This window comes from Babylonia areolata, chromosome 18 (assembly GCF_041734735.1).
Source record: "Babylonia areolata isolate BAREFJ2019XMU chromosome 18, ASM4173473v1, whole genome shotgun sequence".
Classification (NCBI taxonomy): Eukaryota; Metazoa; Mollusca; class Gastropoda; order Neogastropoda; family Buccinidae; genus Babylonia; species Babylonia areolata.
This window is the reverse complement of record NC_134893.1, coordinates 1,798,217-1,816,228: the sequence shown is the minus strand read 5'-3', so window position 1 is coordinate 1,816,228 and position 18,012 is coordinate 1,798,217. Positions and strand designations below refer to the sequence as shown.

The window sequence follows — 18,012 nt, the reverse complement described above, 5'->3', positions numbered from 1 at the left end:
CAGTCAGTCATGTAAATGTCGTCAAAACAAGCAAAAAAGTGCACTATGTAAAATTCACTTTTTAAAATGGTGTGAATAGATACACTGATCATATGTTGATTGTAGTAAAGCAAATTGATAAAATTATGATAATAATATTTATAGCAAAGTAAACTGACCAGAAGTTGTTAAAAGTCAACTGATGAAATGGTAATGTTCATTAGTACAAAGTAAATTACTTATACAGAGATTACAGCAAAGAAAATCAGTCATATGCTAAATATAGCAAAGTATAAAATCAAATAAAATTCATCATTTGTTGAGATATATATATATATATATATATATATATATATATATATATATATATATATATATATATATATATATATCTTGATAACAAAATATCAACAACAAAATTTGTGAAAGCAACAAATCTCCTGAAGGAGTAAATTTAAATTCAATCACTATGAGCGCTGAACAGATCCATTAACAAAACTTCTTCCTCAGAACAGGAACACACATGAGCCAGCAACAACGGACTTAAAAACACATGTCAATTCAAAAACAAATGTCTCCTCCCTTCATTACTACAGTGGAAAAGGTGAAACTGCAGCTCAGATACACTGAGGTTAGGTTAGGTTAGGTTAGGTTAGGTTAGGTTAACTCTCTCCATACGAACGGCGAAAGAGACGACGTTAACAGTGTTTCACCCCAATTACCATCATGAAAATATTGCAAGCGGAAGGCTCTTGTACTGAAGAGGTGAATGTTGACAAAGAATACCACAATTCTGATGACGGAAGCTAAAGGTTGGGTCATTGAGACACCCACTGGACATACGAGGGGTCTGTGTAGAGGAGAAGAGAGGACTGGCCGTACTGAGTGAGTTAAAGGTTAAAGGTCCTGTAGCCTTTTAGGACGACCAGGGCAGTGAATTCATACCCACTGTGTCTATGCTGGGCACAGGAAGGCAGTGAATTCATATCCACTGTGTCTATGCTGGGCACAGGAAGGAAGGCAGTGAATTCATACCCACTGTGTCTATGCTGGGCACAGGAAGGGCAGTGAATTCATATCCACTGTGTCTATGCTAGGCACAGGAAGGAAGGGCAGTGAATTCATATCCACTGTGTCTATGGTGGGCACAGGAAGGAAGGCAGTGAATTCATATCCACTGTGTCTATGGTGGGCACAGGAAGGCAGTGAATTAATATCCACTGTGTCTATGCTGGGCACAGGAAGGAAGGCAGTGAATTCATATCCACTGTGTCTATGAGGACTATGATCAAGAGGACTGCAATAAGTACCAATAGAAAATAAAACTGAGAGATTAAACAAACAAAACAAGAACTTGAAAACATACAGAGATAAAAAGCAAACACACCACACCTTCAAAATTCAACACACACACACACACACACACACACACACACACACACACACACACACACACACACACTGTACTGTAGTGATGCCCTCTTTCTGGGTACAGCAGCCCAAATTTCACATAGAGAAATGTGTTGTGACAAAAAAGTAATACAACAGAAAACAAATACATACAATAACATCTTTTCCTCTTCAGTCAAGTGATGCCAGGTTCACCATCACTGTGCCGATTAAAACCAACACTAACAGCAAGAGACTTGACGGCAGACACAACATAGCGGCGCTCAGTGAGGGAATGGCTGTTCTGTGTTGTTTCAGGTGGAGGTCACGTTGGTGGCATTCATCAGCTGGCTGTTGATCTCCTTCAGGTAGGTCTGGAAGGGCTTGCCAGTGATCACCGTCCACAAGGCCGCTTTGATCAGCATCAGTCTGTCAATTAAAACAAAAGAAAAATGTTCCAGTGATCACCGTCCACAAGGCCGCTTTGATCAGCATCAGTCTGTCAATTAAAACAAAAGGAAAATGTTCCAGTGATCACCGTCCACAAGGCCGCTTTGATCAGCATCAGTCTGTCAATTAAAACAAAAGGAAAATGTTCCAGTGATCACCGTCCACAAGGCCGCTTTGATCAGCATCAGTCTGTCAATTAAAACAAAAGGAAAATGTTCCAGTGATCACCGTCCACAAAGCCGCTCTGATCAGCATCAGTCTGTCAATTAAAACAAAAGGAAAATGTTCCAGTGATCACCGTCCACAAGGCCGCTTTGATCAGCATCAGTCTGTCAATTAAAACAAAAGGAAAATGTTCCAGTGATCACCGTCCACAAGGCCGCTTTGATCAGCATCAGTCTGTCAATTAAAACAAAAGGAAAATGTTCAGTTCCACTGAAGAGTTGTGCTCAGCCCAGCAGACCACAATGGTCATTTTGGCCTGAAGTATTGTTTAAGGTTCCAGTTCCAGTTTCTCAAGGAGGTGTCACTGCCTTTGGACAAATCCATATATACTGGTACTACAGCACATCTGCTATGCAGATGCCTGACCAGCAGAATAACCCAATGCACCAAGTCAGGCCTTGAGTGCATGTATATATATTTGTGTACATATCAGAGTAGATTTCTTCAACAGAACTTTTCTGTGCCAGAGCGGGACAACACTCTCGTTGCCATGGGGTCTTTTTCAGTGCAGCAATTGCTTGCTGCACACGGCCCACCTCAGTTTATTGCCTCATCTGGATGATTATAGACATTCAGTACAGTTTTCCAGTCCCACTTGGGAGAAAGGACGAGAGTGGGATTCGAACCCAGACCCTCTCAGTCTCTGTACTGCTAGATGAGTGTCTTACCATTCTGCCACCTTTCACAGTCTCTGTACTGCTAGATGAGTGTCTTACCATTCTGCCACCTTTCACAGTCTGTATTGCTAGATGAGTGTCTTACCATTCTGCCACCTTTCTCAGTCTCTGTACTGCTAGATGAGTGTCTTACCATTCTGCCACCTTTCACAGTCTGTATTGCTAGATGAGTGTCTTACCATTCTGCCACCTTTCACAGTCTGTATTGCTAGATGAGTGTCTTACCATTCTGCCACCTTTCACAGTCTCTGTACTGCTAGATGAGTGTCTTACCATTCTGCCACCTTTCACAGTCTGTATTGCTAGATGAGTGTCTTACCATTCTGCCACCTTTCACAGTCTCTGTACTGCTAGATGAGTGTCTTACCATTCTGCCACCTTTCACAGTCTCTGTATTGCTAGATGAGTGTCTTACCATTCTGACACCTTTCAGTCTCTGTACTGCTAGATGAGTGTCTTACCATTCTGCCACCTTTCACAGTCTGTACTGCTAGATGAGTGTCTTACCATTCTGCCACCTTTCACAGTCTGTACTGCTAGATGAGTGTCTTACCATTCTGCCACCTTTCACAGTCTGTACTGCTAGATGAGTGTCTTACCATTCTGCCACCTTTCACAGTCACTGTACTGCTAGATGAGTGTCTTACCATTCTGCCACCTTTCAGTCTCTGTATTGCTAGATGAGTGTCTTACCATTCTGCCACCTTTCACAGTCTGTATTGCTAGATGAGTGTCTTACCATTCTGCCACCTTTCACAGTCACTGTATTGCTAGATGAGTGTCTTACCATTCTGCCACCTTTCACAGTCTGTATTGCTAGATGAGTGTCTTACCATTCTGCCACCTTTCACAGTCACTGTATTGCTAGATGAGTGTCTTACCATTCTGCCACCTTTCACAGTCTGTATTGCTAGATGAGTGTCTTACCATTCTGCCACCTTTCAGTCTCTGTACTGCTAGATGAGTGTCTTACCATTCTGCCACCTTTCACAGTCTCTGTATTGCTAGATGAGTGTCTTACCATTCTGCCACCTTTCACAGTCACTGTACTGCTAGATGAGTGTCTTACCATTCTGCCACCTTTCACAGTCTGTATTGCTAGATTAGTGTCTTACCATTCTGCCACCTTTCACAGTCTCTGTACTGCTAGATGAGTGTCTTACCATTCTGCCACATTCCTCCTATAAAGACAAACAGCTACCCAAACCCACTGAAGAATCAGCTTCAGTTTCAGTTTAGCTTCAGATGGGTGTCTCAAGGAGACGTCACTGTGTTCAGATTAATCCATATATGCTGTACCATATTTTCTAGGCAGATGTCCAATCAGGAGTGAACACAACGCGCTCAACATGTCCAATCAGGAGTGAACACAACGCACTCAACATGTCCAATCAGGAGTGAACACAACGCACTCAACATGTCCAATCAGGAGTGAACACAATACACTCAACATGTCCAATCAGGAGTGAACACAATACACTCAACATGTCCAATCAGGAGTGAACACAATACACTCAACATGTCCAATCAGGAGTGAACACAATACACTCAACATGTCCAATCAGGAGTGAACACAACGCACTCAACATGTCCAATCAGGAGTGAACACAATACACTCAACATGTCCAATCAGGAGTGAACACAATACACTCAACATGTCCAATCAGGAGTGAACACAATACACTCAACATGTCCAATCAGGAGTGAACACAATACACTCAACATGTCCAATCAGGAGTGAACACAATGCACTCAGTCTGGCCTTGAAGGGAAAAATGTTATTCAAAATCAAATGAATAAATAAATAAATAAACAAATAACAATAATAAGAAGAAGACAAAGAAGAAGAAGAATAGAATAAAATGAAAAATTGAATGAAACAAAAATACAATAAATGAAAATAAACATTCATTAATTCATTTCACTTGAAGGAAGTGCCATGCAGACTGAGCCATGTGCACTGAAGAATCAGTGATGTAGAAACACCGTCATTCTCCACACAGCAGGGAAAGAAGGGACTCCCAGTCATCACAATGTCCTCTCCTATTGCTTCCAGCTCAGTCTTCACATGGCTGCTGTTTCTCCAAATGTGTGTCAGAAATGTGGGCTTCCAACATCTCTTTGTAACATCACACGTCATTCATCAACTTCTACCTGTCTCAAACCAAACACGAAGACAGGACACAAAAGGAAGCAAAAATTAACAAACAAAGCAAAACCCAAACCAAAACCACACAGGCTCAAGAAGACAACAACAAACAAACAAAAAAACAAAAACAAAAAAAAAAGAAAAGAAAAAAGAAAAAAAAGCCAGAAGCAAGTCCCCTCCGTCCATCTCACTGAACAGAAAGCCAGCAGCTGAGCACAGTGACAGGACTGACCCGCGAACGAACACCGTGTAGTGGTGCCGGAGGAAGGTGTGGACGCTGTCACGGAGCGATGCCTGCGAGTCACCAGAGGATGAGTTCTTGGCTCTCAGCACCTCCAGGTACTGGTCCACTTTGGGGTCCTTGGCAAACTTGGCCGGAACAGGGTTGTCTGCAACACAACCGGTGTCAGTTCAAGGTTAAAGGTTAAAGGTCAAAGGTCCCATAGCATTCTACAGCCACTGAGACAGTGTCCGGGTCTCTGACACAGGAAGGAAGGGCAGTGAATTCATATCCACTGGTGGTCTCCATTCTGGATAGGGATAGTCCATCAGTCTAGCTCCACATCTCTCTCTCTCTCTTTATACTTATAGAAAAAAAGTGTTGTGTGCAAATACACAAATTATACAAATTACATATTCCTCCTCTTATACACACAAACATCCCCTCCCTCCTCCCCCCAAACACACACACACACACCCAATCCAAACACCACCCCCACACCCAAACTCACCCCTACACACACCCAAACACCCAAACACACAGCACCCCCAATCAAAAAACACCACCCCCACACCCAAACCCACCCCTACACACACCCAAACACACACACACACACAGCACCCACACCCCCAATCCAAACACCACCCCCACACCCAAACTCACCCCTACACACACCCAAACACCCAAACACACACAGCACCCCGAATCCAAACACCACCCCCACACCCAAACCCACCCCTACACACACCCAAACACACACACACACACAACACGCACACCCCCAATCCAAACACCACCCCCACACCCAAACCCACCCCTACACACACCCAAACACCCAAACACACACAGCACGCACACCCCCAATCCAAACACCACCCTGACCCCCCCCCCCCCCCCCCCCACCCCCGCCCCTCTCCCCCCCCCAAACACACACACACACACAGCACGCACCCCCCCAATCCAAACACCTCCTTGCCCCCCCTCCCCCTCCAAACAGCAGCACAATGATGGCAGTGTGACTGACCGAGGGATCCGTTGAGGGACTGTTCAAACTCCTGGAGGTTCTGCAGGAAGGTGACCTCTTCAGTGTCAATGTACATGTACATGTAGCAGGACGCTTGTTCAGACACTGTGTGCACGTTGTGAAACACTCCCGTTGGTATCTGCAGCCACACACAGCATCACACAACCCCCTCTTTCAGCTCTTGTCTTATCGTACACTATCTTAGTTCATGTCATTTTCTCTTATTCTATGCTAGTGGAATTTTTACTTCTAGCCTTTTTTATGGATTGTTTTCTTCTTTAGTTCCTTGTTTTTCTCTGTTTACTGACATGATACAAAAATAATATATCTAAATAGTGAAAAATTGTTAACATGTGTGTGTGGGAGGGGGGGCGGTGGGGGGAGGGGGGCATGAAGGGAAGAGGGAGTGTGTGTGTGTGTGTGTGTGTATGTGTGCGTGTGGTGTGTGTGTGTGTGTGTGTGTGTGTGTGCACGCGAGTGTGTGCATGTGGTGTGTGTCCGTGTGTGTGCATGTGTATGTGTGTGCGTGCATGTATTTGTGTAAAGGATTGGCATCTTTTAAGTGGCATAGCATGATTTTGCATGTTTTGATAGATAACAGACCAACCAATAAACCAATCAATTAAACAATCATCAATCATCAGCCAATCAGTTAACCTGTCAATAGTAGTAACAACAACAACAACAGCAACAACAATAAGAAAAACAGTACTACTACTACAGATAATGAAAATAATGATACTACTATGACTAATTTTTTTTATCTGTTATTATCTTATAATTCTTCTTCTTCTTACTTACAAACATAAGTCTATTATTATGATTATCATTATCATTTTTCTTCTTCCTGTTCTTCTTGATATTATCATCAAGATGGTTATTGTGACACGATAATGATGATGGTGATGGTTGTGTCAGACCTGGATGTCCTGTCCCTGGTGGACAGAGATGTTGTAGGGGTGTGAGTGACTGGATTATTATGACATGATGATGATGATGGTGATGGTTGTGTCAGACCTGGACGTCCTGTCCCTGGTGGACAGAGATGTTGTAGGGGTGTGAGTGACTGTCCTCATCCCCCATCACCTCCACCACCACCTGGCCCTGTAGCACTGACATGGTGAAGTTCCCGATGCCAGGGCTGACGTAGTTCTCCAGGTACATCCCTGTCACATCATCATCGTCATCTTCACCATCACCATCATTATCATCATCTTCACCATCACCATTATTACCATCATCATCATTACTATCATCATCATCATCATCATTACTATCATCATCATCATCATCATCATCATCATCATCATCATCACCATCATTATCATCATCATCATCATCATCATCAACATCACCATCATCATCATCATCACCATTATTACCATCATCATCAACATCATCATCACCACCGTTATCACCATTATCATCACCATCATGACATCTCTATGATCATCGTGATCTTCAAGATCATCATCACATTGATGTCCAATCATCTCCACCATCATAATCAGCATTATACATCTTCAAGCATCACCAACACCCCTCTTCCATCCTGTAAAAACAGAAGCATGCCACAATGTAGGTGTGTAAACAAGCCTCAACAGCCAGAAAACCAGCCTGAAAGCCCATAAAATCAGCCTCAATGCCAATAAAATCAGCCTCAAGGCCCATAAAACCAGCCTCAACAGCCAAAAAACCAGCCTCAAGGCCAGAAAACCAGCCTCAAGGCCAGAAAACCAGCCTCAATGCCAGAAAACCAGCCTCAATGCCCAGAAAACCAGCCTCAAAGCCCAGAAAACCAGCCTCAAAGCCCAGAAAACCAGCCTCAAGGCCCAGAAAACCAGCCTCAACAGCCAAAAAAACAGCCTGAAAGCCCAGAAAACCAGCCTCAAGGCCCAGAAAACCAGGCTGAAAGCCCAGAAAACCAGCCTCAATGCCCAGAAAACCAGCCTCAAGGTCAGAAAACCAGCCTGAAAGCCAGGAAAACCAGCCTCAAGGTCAGAAAACCAGCCTTGAAGTCCAGAAGAGGGGACTGACCGGGAAAGTCAGCGACGAAGACGACCTCGTAGTGGTGTGAAGAGTTGAAGAGCTGGTCCTCGATGTGCAGCAGCCGGGTCCTCCAGTCAGACAGGTCCACCAGCAGCGGCATCACCCAGGGTGTAGGGCTGAACGCACTCCACTCTGCCTGCACCATGTCCACGTGGGGGTCCACGATCCTGACACACATCATCATCATTATCATCATCATCATCATCATTATCATCATCATCACTCTGCCTGCACCATGTCCACATGGGGGTCCACGATCCTGACACACATCATCATCATTATCATCATCATCATCATCATTATCATCATCATCACTCTGCCTGCACCATGTCCACATGGGGGTCCACGATCCTGACACACATCATCATCATTATTATCATCATTATCATCATCATCACTCTGCCTGCACCATGTCCACATGGGGGTCCACGATCCTGACACACATCATCATCATTATCATCATCAACACTCTGCCTGCACCATGTCCACGTGGGGGTCCATGATCCTGACACACATCATCATCATTATCATCATCATCACTCTGCCTGCACCATGTCCACGTGGGGGTCCACGATCCTGACACACATCATCATCATTATCATCATCATTATCATCATTATCATCATCATCACTCTGCCTGCACCATGTCCACATGGGGGTCCACGATCCTGACACACATCATCATCATTATTATCATCATTATCATCATCATCACTCTGCCTGCACCATGTCCACATGGGGGTCCACGATCCTGACACACATCATCATCATTATCATCATCAACACTCTGCCTGCACCATGTCCACGTGGGGGTCCATGATCCTGACACACATCATCACTGACACACATCATCATCACTCTGCCTGCACCATGTCCACGTGGGGGTCCACGATCCTGACACACAGCACACACATCATCATCATTACCATCATCATATATGTATAATAGTCAGTCATGTATAATTATGTCCACCTGAAGATCGGTGCAGGCAGCTGCTGTCTTGACTAACTGGGCTAGACTTTGATTATAGAGGACAGTGTCTTGTCTAACTTAAATCCCCACTCTCTCGGCCATGATAGGTTTAGGACAGTCAGTAGTGGGATGGTCCCCAACGGCTAACCAGCCCCCTAGGCTGCAGCACTAAGAGCCAGTACAATCTTGACTCCTAGTTTGAGAGTGATGGTCCTTAACAAAAAACTAAATGGTAAACGAATTCCTTATTATCATCATTATCATATTTCTACTGACTGATGGTGCTTGACAAAAGACAAAGTCGTAATTGATTTCCTTATTGTTATCATGATCATATTTCTACTTACCGTTGCTGGAAGCGTTTGTTGAGGGAGATCCAGATGTCAAAATAGAGCTCCACATTGTGGATGTTGTGTTTGTGGAGGTGGTGAGCGATGCAGCGTGCATACTGTTTGATCATTTCTGGGTTGTGGGCCCACCGAGTCGTCTTGGTCCAAACCTGTCAGCAGAGCATAAAGCATGCTTCAGGTTACGTTTCATTGTTTTTGTTTTGTTTTGTTTTGTGCTGCCGCATCATCTGCATTGTTTCAGTGGCGTTACAACCTGCCACTCATTCCCAGTCCCTCATGCACAACCACACCTGGGTTCACCCCTCACAGTCATACACCACACCTGGGTTCACCCCTCACAGTCATACACCACACCTGGGTTCACCCCTCACAGTCATACACCACACCTGGGTTCACCCCTCACAGTCATACACCACACCTGGGTTCACCCCTCACAGTCATACACCACACCTGGGTTCACCCCTCACAGTCATACACCACACCTGGGTTCACCCCTCACAGTCATACACCACACCTGGGTTCACCCCTCACAGTCATACACCACACCTGGGTTCACCCCTCACAGTCATACACCACACCTGGGTTCACCCCTCACAGTCATACACCACACCTGGGTTCACCCCTCCACAGTCATACACCACACCTGGGTTCACCCCTCACAGTCATACACCACACCTGGGTTCACCCCTCACAGTCATACACCACACCTGGGTTCACCCCTCACAGTCATACACCACACCTGGGTTCACCCCTCACAGTCATACACCACACCTGGGTTCACCCCTCACAGTCATACACCACACCTGGGTTCACCCCTCACAGTCATACACCACACCTGGGTTCACCCCTCACAGTCATACACCACACCTGGGTTCACCCCTCACAGTCATACACCACACCTGGGTTCACCCCTCACAGTCATACACCACACCTGGGTTCACCCCTCACAGTCATACACAACCACACCTGGGTTCACCCCTCACAGTCATACACCACACCTGGGTTCACCCCTCACAGTCATACACAACCACACCTGGGTTCACCCCTCACAGTCATACACAACCACACCTGGGTTCACCCCTCACAGTCATACACCACACCTGGGTTCACCCCTCACAGTCATACACCACACCTGGGTTCACCCCTCACAGTCATACACAACCACACCTGGGTTCACCCCTCACAGTCATACACAACCACACCTGGGTTCACCCCTCACAGTCATACACCACACCTGGGTTCACCCCTCACAGTCATACACCACACCTGGGTTCACCCCTCACAGTCATACACAACCACACCTGGGTTCACCCCTCACAGTCATACACCACACCTGGGTTCACCCCTCACAGTCATACACACCACACCTGGGTTCACCCCTCACAGTCATACACAACCACACCTGGGTTCACCCCTCACAGTCATACACCACACCTGGGTTCACCCCTCACAGTCATACACCACACCTGGGTTCACCCCTCACAGTCATACACCACACCTGGGTTCACCCCTCACAGTCATACACCACACCTGGGTTCACCCCTCACAGTCATACACCACACCTGGGTTCACCCCTCACAGTCATACACAACCACACCTGGGTTCACCCCTCACAGTCACAGCCCAAGCAGTCCACAACAACATATGTGCAGACCTGATAGTGCCTGAACCCCCTTCAAGTGTATATGCATGCTAAAGATTCTGTAATCCATGTCAGCATTCAGTGAGTTATGGAAACAAAACATACCCACCAAGCACCGCCCCCGAAAACGGAGTTTGGTTACATGTCTGAGTGTGTATGTGTACATGCCTGAAATCTGACACAGGAAACGAATGATGAGTGCCCAATGGCAGTCCTCAGTTGGCTCTACCAGGTAGGCAGCCTGTTGTGCAAATGACCCTGAGTTTATCCTTAGGTATCCATAATTATAAGTATCCATAAGAATAAGTATCCATAAATATAAGTATCCACATAATCCATGTTTAGTCACCAAAAGTCCACATGCTGATTTCGTTCTTTCTTCAAAGTTAAAAAAAAAAAAAAAAAAGCAAAATATATGTTATATCTAAGCAGTAGTGTGGATGTATTCATGATATAAAATCATTACTATTCAACATGCATGCAACCTGGATTTAAGTCAGTGTTTAACCCACATATATGACTTGATCTTCTTACGTCTGATGCCCGGATAATGCACTTCATCCACCCACCCCTGGATACCAGCTGCACCCTGTCTAACACACTGTTCTCACTTCACCACTGTTCAGCAGTCATGGTGTCTGTTCAAACAAACCAGTCCCTCCTGCACTGCAGTCAGAACAACACCTCACAGCCAGCAGTGCTCACCTCAGGGTGAGGTGAGGTAACAACACCTCACAGCCAGCAGTGCTCACCTCAGGGTGAGGTGAGGTGAGGTAACAACACCTCACAGCCAGCAGTGCTCACCTCAGGGTGAGGTGAGGTAACAACACCTCACAGCCAGCAGTGCTCACCTCAGGGTGAGGTGAGGTAAGGTAACAACACCTCACAGCCAGCAGTGCTCACCTCAAGGTGAGGTGAGGTAACAACACCTCACAACCAGCAGTGCTCACCTCAGGGTGAGGTGAGGTAAGGTAACACCACCTCACAGCCAGCAGTGCTCACCTCAAGGTGAGGTGAGGTGAGGTAAGGTAACACCACCTCACAGCCAGCAGTGCTCACCTCAAGGTGAGGTGAGGTAACAACACCTCACAACCAGCAGTGCTCACCTCAGGGTGAGGTGAGGTAAGGTAACACCACCTCACAGCCAGCAGTGCTCACCTCAAGGTGAGGTGAGGTGAGGTAAGGTAACACCACCTCACAGCCAGCAGTGCTCACCTCAGGGTGAGGTGAGGTGAGGTAACAACACCTCACAGCCAGCAGTGCTCACCTCAGGGTGAGGTGAGGTGAGGTAACAACACCTCACAGCCAGCAGTGCTCACCTCAAGGTGAGGTGAGGTGAGGTAACAACACCTCACAGCCAGCAGTGCTCACCTCAGGGTGAGGTGAGGTGAGGTAACAACACCTCACAGCCAGCAGTGCTCACCTCAGGGTGAGGTCAGGTAACAACACCTCACAACCAGCAGTGCTCACCTCAAGGTGAGGTGATGTGAGGTAAGGTAACAACACCTCACAGCCAGCAGTGCTCACCTCAGGGTGAGGTGAGGTGAGGTAACAACACCTCACAGCCAGCAGTGCTCACCTCAGGGTGAGGTCAGGTAACAACACCTCACAGCCAGCAGTGCTCACCTCAGGGTGAGGTGAGGTAACAACACCTCACAACCAGCAGTGCTCACCTCAAGGTGAGGTGATGTGAGGTAAGGTAACAACACCTCACAGCCAGCAGTGCTCACCTCAAGGTGAGGTGAGGTAACAACACCTCACAGCCAGCAGTGCTCACCTCAAGGTGAGGTGAGGTGAGGTAAGGTAACAACACCTCACAGCCAGCAGTGCTCACCTCAAGGTGAGGTGAGGTGAGGTAAGGTAACAACACCTCACAACCAGCAGTGCTCACCTCAAGGTGAGGTGATGTGAGGTAAGGTAACAACACCTCACAGCCAGCAGTGCTCACCTCAGGGTGAGGTGAGGTAAGGTAACAACACCTCACAACCAGCAGTGCTCACCTCAAGGTGAGGTGATGTGAGGTAAGGTAACAACACCTCACAGCCAGCAGTGCTCACCTCAGGGTGATGTGAGGTAAGGTAACAACACCTCACAGCCAGCAGTGCTCACCTCAAGGTGAGGTGAGGTGAGGTGAGGTAACAACACCTCACAGCCAGCAGTGCTCACCTCAGGGTGAGGTGAGGTAACAACACCTGACAACCAGCAGTGCTCACCTCAAGGTGAGGTGAGGTGGGGTAAGGTAACAACACCTCACAGCCAGCAGTGCTCACCTGAGGGTGAGGTGAGGTGAGGTGAGGTAACAACACCTCACAGCCAGCAGTGCTCACCTCAAGGTGAGGTGAGGTGAGGTAACAACACCTCACAGCCAGCAGTGCTCACCTCAGGGTGTGGTGAGGTCAGGTAACAACACCTCACAGCCAGCAGTGCTCACCTCAAGGTGAGGTGAGGTGAGGTAACAACACCTCACAGCCAGCAGTGCTCACCTCAAGGTGAGGTGAGGTGAGGTAAGGTAACAACACCTCACAGCCAGCAGTGCTCACCTCAGGATCCAGGTAGCCCGTCTGTCCCTCAGGGTGAGGTGAGGTGAGGTAACAACACCTCACAGCCAGCAGTGCTCACCTCAAGGTGAGGTGAGGTGAGGTCAGGTAACAACACCTCACAGCCAGCAGTGCTCACCTCAGGGTGAGGTGAGGTGAGGTAACAACACCTCACAGCCAGCAGTGCTCACCTCAGGGTGAGGTCAGGTAACAACACCTCACAGCCAGCAGTGCTCACCTCAGGATCCAGGTAGCCCGTCTGTCCCGTGTCCTTGTCCACAAAGGTGATCCTGGTGTGCTGGGACTTCCGGGAGTGCACCATCATGTCCCACGAGTAACCGTACAGACCCTGCGTCCAGCTGTTGTAGCCCTGAAGGTAAGGTAAGGTAAGGTAAGGTAAGATCAGGTAAGGTAAGGTAAGGTAAATGCACGATCATGTCCCACGAGTGTACAAACAAACCAGTCCCTCCTGCACTGCAGTCAAAACAACACCTCACAGCCAGCAGTGCTCACCTCAAGGTGTGGTGAGGTAAGGTAAGGTAAGGTAAGGTAAGGTAAGGTAAGGTAAGGTGAGGTAAGGTGAGGTGAGGTGAGGTAAGGTAAGGTAAGGTAAGGTAAGGTAAATTAGATAAGGTAAGGTGAGGTGAGGTGAGGTGAGGTGAGATGAGGTAGGTAAGGTAAGGTAAGGTAAGGTAAGGTGAGGTGAGGTGAGGTGAGGTGAGGTAAGGTGAGGTGAGGTGAGGTGAGGTGAGATGATGTAGGTAAGGTAAGGTAAGGTGAGGTGAGGTAGGTAAGGTAAGGTGAGGTAGGTAAGGTGAGGTAAGGTGAGGTGAGGTGAGGTAAGGTGAGGTAAGGTAAGGTGAGGTGAGGTAAGGTGAGGTAAGGTAAGGTAAGGTGAGGTAAGGTAAGGTAAGGTGAGGTAAGGTGAGGTGATGTGAGGTAGATAAGGTAAGGTATGGTAAGGTAAGGTGAGGTAAGGTAAGGTTAAGGTAAGGTAAGGTAAGGTAAGGTAAGGTAAGGTGAGGTGAGGTGAGGTATGGTAAGGTAAGGTACGACGGTAAGGTAAAGTAGGCAAACTCTTAAAAAAAATCACTCATAAAGTTAGGTAAGATATGTGCAGATCTGAAAGACAGTTGGGGAACATGGTTTTAGTTTCACAACCCTAAAACCTTGGAACTGGCTGCTATCAATTCTGCGAAACACTCCAACACTGGGTAGTGAATTCAGCCTAAAGACACACTGACTTTGACAAGCATTGTCCTATATGGCGATGTTTTGTCCTATATGGCCATGTTACTGTCTGTGTGTGGGTGGCTGTGTATGGTGTGTGGTGTTATTGCATGAACTGTGTGAGTGCAGCGTGTCCAGTGCATTCAGTTGCATTTTGCAAGATAATGTTGATCATACAAAAAAAGATTTCTTCTTCTTATCATTACTGCTGTTGTTGTCATTATCATCATCATTAAAACTATCACTATTATTATCATATACTGAAGCATTTGACAGGAACAGACTTGATAAATGAAAAGACTGGAGCAGGTTGTGATGCCAAGCCTTCTCAATTCAGCCATGAATTTTGTGGAAGGTGGGCAAGGGACATCATTCCAGACTATAATGAACAGCACTGTATTGGAGCGGTTGCTTCCCTTTGACTAGGGCTGTATATGGAGATTACTGACTGACCTTGGTGATGAAGTGTGAGTGCGGCAGGAAGAGCTGCCAGACGATGAAGACGATGGTGAAGACAGCAGCGGCGTGATGTCTGAAGGAGGGCTGTGTGGGGGGTGCTGGCTGTCTGTGGGGGACCTCACTGCTGCCACAACTCAGCAGCTGCAACACGCCACGTGGAAAACACCAATCGGCGTTCATGTACACGTGTAGTGATGGACATGTGCACACACACACAAACACACACACACATGCAAAGTTAAGCATAAACAGTCACTGGTCCCTGATATCTGTGTGTGTCTCCGAGGGAATGCATTATCATAAACTACATGTTTTTCATGACAAAACAAAATGTCAATACAGAAATCCACATAACATGCAAGTCCTCTGACACAAAGCGAGGGGAGCATCACATGGCTTGGGTTTAGATATCTGAACTTTTTTCCAAAGCAGATGTGGTGTAGCTTTTTTTGGATCAGTCCACACACTTTCTCACCTTGAAACTGAAACTGAAATTGAAACTCTTACACATGCAAAATAAAATAAAATAACCCCTCCTCCAGCACTCCTCAACCTGTCTCTGTTATTAGAAAAAAAAAAAAAAAACCTGCGAACCCACCAGTTCTGACTTGGCCTGCTCCTTGGTGTAGAGACAGTGGAGGGAGGGCTGCGTGTCGTCGTCATCATCGTCAGGGGTGACCACTCTCAAGGAGCGGGGAATGCAGCGAAACACGGCCTTGGGCCAGGTGGTGTAGAAGAACAGGGGAGTTAATGCCATCATGGCATAGGGAAACATGCCTGTCATGAAACAGGGGAGATAACGCCATCATGGCATAGGGAAACATGCCTGTCATGAAACAGGGGAGATAAGGCCATCATGGCATAGGGAAACATGCCTGTCATGAAACAGGGGAGATAAGGCCATCATGGCACAGGGAAACATGCCTGTCATGGAACAGGGGAGATAACGCCATCATGGGATAGGGAAACATGCCTGTCATGAAACAGGGGAGTTAATGCCATCATGACATAGGGAAACATGCCTGTCATGAAACAGGGGAGATAAGGCCATCATGGGATAGGGAAACATGTCTGTCATGAAACAGGGGAGATAAGGCCATCATGGCATAGGGAAACATGCCTGTCATGAAACAGGGGAGATAAGGCCATCATGGGATAGGGAAACATGCCTGTCATGAAACAGGGGAGATAAGGCCATCATGGGACAGGGAAACATGCCTGTCATGAAACAGGGGAGATAAGGCCATCATGGCATAGGGAAACATGCCTGTCATGAAACAGGGGAGATAAGGCCATCATGGGACAGGGAAACATGCCTGTCATGAAACAGGGGAGATAACGCCATCATGGGATAGGGAAACATGCCTGTCATGAACATGGCACAGACTTATAAAACAATACAAGGTTCCGGAATAGTGGAAAACAAACACGTTGTTGCCTAAACTCAGATATAGCTGTTATCAGACCACAGTATTTTACAATTTTATCGGGTGTAGGTATGGGGAAACATGCCAGTCAGAACCACAATAAAGATCTTACCACAGCCACGTATTGCATACACATCATTATAAAAATTCTCTACATATTTTTCTTCTTGATATAAAATAAAATAAACCCTCCTCCAACCCTCCTCAACCTGTCTCTGTTATTGGAAAAAAAAAAAAAAACCTGCGAACCTGATATATATCAACAAAACAACATGATAAATAAACAAACAAATAAACAAAAAACCCCTCAGAAATCAGTTTTAGATTAAGAAATGAGTTTTAAACATTAATCAATACACCGACCCTATTACTTTAATCTTTTTCAACACTGAATGCGTACACACACGCACACACAAACAAACACAAACACAAACATGCACATGCACACACTTGCACGCACACATGCACACAAGTTTTGTCAGGCAATCCTAAACAGACGACGGCTGCTAAAAAAAGACACACACACACAGAGCACAAACCGATGGCGAAAAGACGAGAGTTCATGGAGTTGAAGGAGAAGCTGATGAGGATGCCGAGGGGCCGTGTCTTGTCGAAGAAGAGCAGGAATCCCACAGACAGGTCGATGATCAACCCCCCCAGGTGAACCACGATCAGATCCACCTGGCTTTCTGTCATCACCAGTCTGCACAGGACAGGTAGGACTGCCTCATGTCACTGATGGCTACTTGTGGAGGAGGAGAAAGATCAAGGAGAAGGAAGAAGATGGAAGAAAAAGCAGGAGGAGAAGGAGAACAAGGAAGAGGAGAAGAAGAAGGCATTTAGTCTTGTGCAGAGACAAATAAAACTGTCTCATATTAGACATACCCACTAACACACACACACACACACACACACATACCCACGAACACACACATACCCACGAACACACACACACACGCACACACACACACACACACATACCCATGAACACACACACACACACACACACACACACACACACACCCATGAACACACACACACATGCACACACACACACAAAGCACTCACTTGAAGGGGTAGAAGACCCAGTGGTCAGAGAGGTAGGTCATGGAGTATCCACTGATCCAGTCCATGTCCAGTTTCTTCAGACCAGCCAGGAAGTACACCAGGAACAGCTGACCAAACCCAACACCATTGAAATTTCATTGAAAAAGATGTGAATATCATACTGGT

The 18,012-nt window shown here is 46.6% G+C and overlaps 1 protein-coding gene across 3 annotated transcripts in view; it reads right to left on the bottom strand.

Annotated features, from left to right (window-relative positions):
• Window positions 1–392: 392 nt before the first annotated feature.
• The window catches only part of LOC143293126 (vitamin K-dependent gamma-carboxylase-like), a 133,252-nt gene continuing 115,632 nt past the window's right edge, over window positions 393–18,012 (bottom strand). For all 3 annotated transcript variants that reach the window (XM_076604036.1, XM_076604037.1, XM_076604039.1), the window contains exons 6-16: window positions 17,848–17,954; window positions 17,319–17,482; window positions 15,951–16,129; window positions 15,347–15,493; window positions 13,902–14,033; window positions 9,482–9,633; window positions 8,151–8,329; window positions 7,131–7,279; window positions 6,114–6,252; window positions 5,102–5,258; window positions 393–1,797 (exon numbers count right to left, since the gene is read on the bottom strand). In XM_076604036.1, the coding sequence (XP_076460151.1) occupies window positions 1,683–1,797; window positions 5,102–5,258; window positions 6,114–6,252; window positions 7,131–7,279; window positions 8,151–8,329; window positions 9,482–9,633; window positions 13,902–14,033; window positions 15,347–15,493; window positions 15,951–16,129; window positions 17,319–17,482; window positions 17,848–17,954 (1,620 nt within the window). In that variant the 3' untranslated portion in view covers window positions 393–1,682. The remainder of the gene's footprint in view (window positions 1,798–5,101; window positions 5,259–6,113; window positions 6,253–7,130; window positions 7,280–8,150; window positions 8,330–9,481; window positions 9,634–13,901; window positions 14,034–15,346; window positions 15,494–15,950; window positions 16,130–17,318; window positions 17,483–17,847; window positions 17,955–18,012) is intronic.